This window comes from Balaenoptera borealis, assembly GCF_965194805.1.
Source record: "Balaenoptera borealis genome assembly, chromosome: 11".
NCBI lineage: Eukaryota > Metazoa > Chordata > Mammalia > Artiodactyla > Balaenopteridae > Balaenoptera > Balaenoptera borealis.
In genome coordinates, this window is record NC_138868.1 from 553,670 (window position 1) to 559,695 (window position 6,026).

General features: G+C 69.3%; 1 protein-coding gene across 3 annotated transcripts; it reads left to right on the forward strand.

Annotated features, from left to right (window-relative positions):
- Positions 1 to 717: 717 nt before the first annotated feature.
- Positions 718 to 5,436, forward strand: CD151 (CD151 molecule (Raph blood group)). 3 transcript variants are annotated; one of them, XM_082340765.1, is made up of 9 exons: positions 718 to 870; positions 1,823 to 1,887; positions 2,725 to 2,809; positions 2,901 to 3,092; positions 3,457 to 3,531; positions 3,995 to 4,134; positions 4,237 to 4,395; positions 4,529 to 4,615; positions 4,700 to 5,436. In XM_082340765.1, exons 3-9 carry the CDS (start codon positions 2,755 to 2,757, stop codon positions 4,757 to 4,759), a joined length of 768 nt encoding a protein of 255 aa, XP_082196891.1. In that variant the 5' UTR covers positions 718 to 870; positions 1,823 to 1,887; positions 2,725 to 2,754; the 3' UTR covers positions 4,760 to 5,436. The 3 variants fall into 3 exon arrangements, with proteins under 3 accessions (XP_082196891.1, XP_082196892.1, XP_082196893.1); XM_082340766.1 differs by having other exon boundaries at positions 724 to 870; positions 4,030 to 4,134; XM_082340767.1 differs by lacking the exons at positions 718 to 870; positions 3,457 to 3,531 and having other exon boundaries at positions 4,030 to 4,134.
- The last annotated feature ends 590 nt before the right edge of the window (positions 5,437 to 6,026 follow it).

Here is a 6,026-nt window from a genome sequence, read left to right on the forward strand (position 1 = left end):
GCCACTGACTCCCAGGAAGCAGCAGGCGGGGTTCCCTGCCCGCCCCCAGCCTCAGTCAGCCAACCCCTCCCCATGCCAGTCCACACACAGTCCTGGGTGGGCTAGCTCAGCCCACTGGAGTCCTGAGTGGAGGTGCCGGCGGTAGGCCTGAGCTGTCCCCCGTGCCCCTCCGCCCTGCCAGCGCGAGCCTCGGGCAGGGAGCTGGGGATGAGTGCTGCCCACTGGCCACGGAGAGCCGCTCCCAGCGACTGTGCCGCCTCAGGGCCCGCCTGGGACTCCCCTTCCCCTTCTACTCCCGCTCTCAGCTCCCCAGCGCAGCGGGTCGGCAGCCTCTGCCCTCTCTCCTTCACCTCCCCCCACCACTCCCAGGCGATGCCCTCCAAACTGGACACTCTCTCACACTGACCCCAGGCCTCCCCTCCAGGCCGTCCTCCCAACGGCGCCCAGAGAGACTCCTGTCTGCATCTGACCGCACCTCCAGAGCCTCCCCCCAGGCCCGCATCTGTTCCGTCGACTCCTGCAGCCTCCCGCCGCGCCCCCAGCGCAGCTCCTCCCGAGGGCATGGGCCGGCGGGGCTGTGGGCGCCCCCTGGCCGGAGCCCGCCCGGCCCCCGCCGCCTCGGGCGGACCCCCGGGCCCGCCCCCGCTGGTGTTCCGCCCGCTCGCGCCGAGCGCTGTTCTGACCTGCCCCGCGTCGCGGCCGTGGGCGGGGCCTCCGGGCCCGGGGCGGGGCCCTGAGCGGCCCGGCGCGTCTCGCTCGCAAGCCCCCGGTCGGTCGCGCGTTCTCCGCGATCCGAGCCGCCGCCGCCGCCGCCGCCGCCGCCGCCGCCGCCGCCGCCGCCGCCGCCGGCCCGACTCGGACGCGTGGCCGGTGAGTGCACCGCCCGGCCCGGCCCGGCCGGGAGAAGCTGCGCGCCTGGCGGCCCTGCAGGCCGCTTCCGGAGGGAGGCGGGCGCCCGGAGGCCGGGCGGGCAGAGGGTCCGCCGGGCGAGGGCGAGGCGCCTCCCGGGTCTCCGGACGGGCCTGGCGGCCCCTTCCGGCCAAGAGCTCCTCCCGAGCAACCCGCTCACTGTGCGCAGACACCGGTGCCCTCCCCTCCGCCCGGTGCGAGCGGGCGGGCCGTTCGCCTCGCCCGGGCGTGGGGGGGGGCGGCGGCGGCGGCGGTGACTTCATCGCGAATTCCTCACGCGGCCTGGCTGGAGCCGAGTCGGGGTCCCCCACCTTGGGTCCGGTTGGGCTGCGGGGGACGTGGGTGGGGCGGCTCTGTCCCGGGCCGCGGGAGCTATTTCTGGCTGGCCCTTTCCCTTGGGGATCATCTCCGCCAAGCACTCCCGGAAAGAGGGGCCCCTCCTCAGCCGGTCGCCCGCGGGCGGGCCGTGGGGGCCGGATCTGTGTCTGGAAGCAGCCTCCCCGGGAGGCCTGGGACCCCAGGGCAGGCCCAGGTCTGCGGCACGTGGGGCTTCCACACCCCGTCTGTGTTGGCGGTCTGCGCCTCTTTTTCTTTTCAGGCTGCAGCTACTGCTGCTTGGTGGGGGAAGGGGCAGTGACAGGCCTGGTGCCAAGGCTCAGGGTGGGGGCCTGGAGAAGGCGTGCGGTCACTCCCAGGATCGGACTGTCCAGAAACGTCCTCTGCCCTGCCCCGCTGTGCCCCAGACCAAAATACCGGGCCTGGCCGCTCCCCTCTCAGCCACGGGCAGGGGGTGGACGCTGCCTGCTCTGGAAGGCCAGCTCGGGTCCAGTGCCTGGGTCGGCCAGAAAGAGGGGTGGCGGGATCCTGACCATCCAGGTTGAGCCAGACCTGTGACCTGTCCCTGCCCTTCTAGCGGAGGCTCCTTGGGCGGGAACTTCCATCCGCCTGCCTTACAGACGAGACATCCCCACCAGCCAGGTGAGTGCTGGGCGGGGTGGATAGAAGTCTGGCTCTGGGAGGCACTGTGTCTGTCTGGAAACATGGCCCTGGGCGCTCAGCTGTCATCTGTGTCCCACAGCCACTCCCCCCACAATGAGGACACCCCAGAGCAGAGTGGGTGGGGTGGCGCTGGGGTGCCTCTGGGGAGGAGCACAGCCAGTAGCTCCACTTCTCCCTGGGGTCGGTGTGGCTGTCCCCATTCCCGTAATGAGGACCAGCACAGGAAGCACCCCCCAGGTCTGGGCGGGTGTGTGTCTGCCAGCTCCACTTGCCCCCGCTGGGAGGAAGGAAGGCCTGTCCTTTCACAGAGCCCTGAGGGGCTTTCCTAAGGCCTCGGGACTAGGCTAGCGAGGGGCAGGTCGGTCCATCTTTGAGCGGCCTCCTCCCCACCAGCAGCCGGTGGGTTCCTGCCAGCCTGTGACGTGGGGCCCGGGGAATGCTTGGGGCGGGGTGGGGAGCCTGCATGAGCTCACCCCGAGGTGCCTGCTGGGGCTTCCTACCCTGGCTGCCAGAGGGGTGAGTCAACCCGTGATGGTTGGGGGTCCTCCAGGCCCCCCCGCACCGTGCTTGGGCTCTGGTCAGGGAAGCCTGGCCCCCCGGCCTTCAGCTAGGCTGTGGGCACCCCATCTGCCCTCGCTGCAGTGGGGGTGGAGGCTCCTGAGCGGCCTTCGCAGGAAGTGTCCTGGTTGCCCTGGACATTCTCCCAGAGCCTTCACCCGGGCAGGCAGTTGGCTTGGCCCCACCCTGGGGCTGGTCTGGACATCTGTGTCCCCTCCTTCTGTCCCCGCTGGTGTCTGGCCGTCCTCCCTGCCCCAGGATGGGCGAGTTCGGCGAGAAGACCACGACATGTGGCACCATCTGCCTCAAGTACCTGCTCTTCACCTTCAACTGCTGCTTCTGGGTGAGGCACCCCCTTCCCCAGCCTCGAGAGGAGCCTGGCCTGGGGCTCAGACCTGGGGCCAGGTGTGGTGACCGGTGTGCACTGCCCACAGCTGGCTGGTCTGGCCGTCATGGCCGTGGGCATCTGGACACTGGCCCTCAAGAGCGACTACATCAGCCTGCTGGCCTCGGGCACCTACCTGGCCACAGCCTACATCCTGGTGGTGGCGGGCGTTGTCGTCATGGTGACTGGGGTTCTGGGCTGCTGCGCCACCTTCAAGGAGCGGAGGGACCTGCTGCGTCTGGTCAGCAGGGTCTGGCTGGCACTGGGGGCGGGGGTGGGGCTGCGGGTACCTGCCAGGGCTCCCTGCCAGGCTGCCGGGGGCTGGCTCTGGGTCCCTTAGGAGGGACTGATGGGGGTCGAGTGTGACACCGCAGGATAGACTCTGCTGTGCTCACCTGGGGGGCGTCCCTTCCCACCTGCCCAGTCCTGTGGGTCCCCACATCCCAGCTGGGCCAGCGGAGGGAAGACACCTGAGAGAGAGCATCGGGGGTCCTGGCGGTCCCCCAGCCCTCACCTGCTCCGTCGTGCCTGGGCCCGGGGAGTCCTCACGGACCGGGGGTGTCCGTGTCCCACCCCATCTCACTGGGCCCTGCCCCTCCCCCCAGTACTTCATCCTGCTCCTCATCATCTTTCTGCTGGAGATCATTGCGGGAGTCCTGGCCTATGTCTACTACCAGCAGGTGAGGGGCTCAGACAGGCCGTGAGGCGACGTGGACGTGCACGGGCACACACAGGGACACGCACGTGCAGCGAGATGGATACGCACACGCAGGCGACGTGTACACACACACGGGGACACAGACACCCACACACGGGGACACACACATACACAGGCAAGGCGCGCACATGCACACAGGACCCCACAGGCTCCAGCGCTGAGCATCGTGTCATCAGGCCCTGGAGGTGGGGACTGGGTCCTAGGGGGAGGGTGGATCACGGGGATGGACAGCCTGCCCGCAGCACCCAAGCTGCCTGCTTGGGGGCCCTGGCGGGGGAGGCAGGTGTCCACGGGATCTGGAGCGCCCTCCCTGCCCGCGACCCTCCCCATGGCCATCTGAGCCATGCGTCTGACCCCAGCCCTGACCCTGCGCCTCTCTCCCGTCTGTGCCCACTCCCATTCTGCCCCACCTTGGAGAGTCTTAGACTTTGTGGCTGAAGCTGTCACCCCCTCACCCCAGCTGAACGCAGAGCTCAAGGAGAACCTGAAGGACACCATGACCAAGCGGTACCATCAGCTGGGCCACGAGGGCGTGACCAGCGCTGTGGACAAGCTGCAGCAGGAGGTGGGTGGGTGGTGCAGGGAGGCACCTCCCCAGACGTGTGCGGGAGCCCCAGCCGCAGGGGCGGGCGGTCAGGGCTCAGCCTGGGCCGTGTTCTCGCTGCAGTTCCACTGCTGTGGCAGCAACAACTCGCAGGACTGGCGGGACAGTGAGTGGATCCGCTCGGGCGAGGCAGGCGGCCGCGTGGTCCCTGACAGCTGCTGCAAGACCGTGGTGGCCGGCTGCGGGCAACGCGACCACGCCTCCAACATCTACAAGGTGGAGGTAGGCCGGCGGGGGCCTGCTGAGACGCCCAGGGCCCTGGTGCCCGGGATGCTGGGGGCTGGTGTGGCCCGACACCCGAGGGGGCCGGACGACTTGCTGCCTTCAGCGCACACCCCCTGCCCCGCTCCCGCAGGGCGGCTGCATCACCAAGCTGGAGACCTTCATCCAGGAGCACCTGAGGATCATCGGGGCCGTGGGCCTCGGCATCGCCTGCGTGCAGGTGCGGGCACGGCAGGGCGGGCCGGCGGGTGCTGGGACGCGAGGTGCTGGCGGCCACGTCTGCTCATGCTGGCCCCGTGCTCAGGTGTTCGGCATGATCTTCACGTGCTGCCTGTACAAGAGCCTGAAGCTGGAGCACTACTGACCCTGCCCGCGGGCCGGCCCTCCGTGTGCGCTGCAGCTTCTCGCGTGCGCTGGCGTGCGCTGACTACTGACGGCCAGGGAGCTACGGTCCAGGACGTGGCTCCGCCCCTCGCCTGCCAGGGTCTCCCCCTGGTGTTCTCGTGGCTGGGCCCCCCACCCGCACCGTGCCATCACCGTGACCTCTGGGGACCCCCAAATCCCGGAGGCAGCTTCAAGTGCCTTTAGCTGCACACCAAAGTCCCAAGGCCTGGGGTCGGCCCCGCCTGTCTGCCTGTCTGCTGGGCTGGGTGGGTGCGGGCCGGGGTCGTGGCCTCGGGTTGCTCCCTGAGGCCTGGGTTCGGTCAGAGGGGCCAAGATGGGCAGAAATGGGCTGGCCCAGCGGGGAGCCCCGTGTGCCTGTCCCCAGGCCCCTCAGGTACTGGGGGCTTCTCCTCAAGCAAGCCACCTCCAGCCCCTGGGGAAAACCAAGCAAGAGTTCTCCCGGGCCAAGCCTCTGCTGCTCCCCCTGCTGTGTTCTCGCTGCTCTCACCACCATCTAAAGGCCTCGTATCACTAGTTCACTGTTGTCACCTCTTCCCCGGAGGCAGGCGTCCTGCGCGTTTTATTCACTGCCGCCTGACGATGCCTAGGACTGCTCCTGCTGTGTGGTAGGTGCCCAATAAACGTCTGTGGAACGGATGGCTGAACTTACTACGGTGGTGACAGTTCTGGTCCCCAGGGCCGTCACGTCCGGCAGAGTGGACAGTGGCACCCCCCCACCCAGGGCCACAACAGAGGACAGGGGGCCAGCTGTGGGCCAAGGGGACTCAAGGAAGAGGTGGCTGGGGACAGGCCTTGATGCAGCACCTCAGCCGTTCTCTGATGCAAAGCTGGTGGTGTGGCCAGAGCCCCAGAGGAAGTGGGGCTAGACCTCGGGGAGTAGCCGGGGCTGCTTGTGGCTTCCAGGGGCCTTTCTGGCCACGGCGCAGGAATCAGGAACGGGAGAAGGTGCTGGGGCTGCTGTCTCAGGAGCGACTCCGGGCCACGTCTGGCAGGACGTGTGTTGGCAGTGGGAGCCGGGGCCGGAAGGGGCGCTGGGCCTGGAGTGGCAGCCAGGGCGTGGCCCTCGTGCCCTGTCGCCCAGGGGCCGCCCAGCTCCTCACACCGTTGCGCAGACCCCATCTCCCGCCCGTGGTCCCCTCACCCGCATTCAGGGGACCCTGCTTCAGGCGTCCGGGCAGCTGGGCCAGCCCTGAGGAAGGTGCCCGGGGAAGGGTGCCTCCCTCCCT

Coding starts and splice junctions, on each gene's coding strand:
- CD151 (XM_082340765.1), top strand. CDS start 2,755: ATGTGGCACCATCTGCCTCAAGTACCTGCTCTTCACCTTCAACTGCTG. Junction 2,810..2,900: donor CCTTCAACTGCTGCTTCTGG/GTGAGGCACCCC, acceptor CACTGCCCACAG/CTGGCTGGTCTGGCCGTCAT. Junction 4,396..4,528: donor CCAACATCTACAAGGTGGAG/GTAGGCCGGCGG, acceptor CCGCTCCCGCAG/GGCGGCTGCATCACCAAGCT.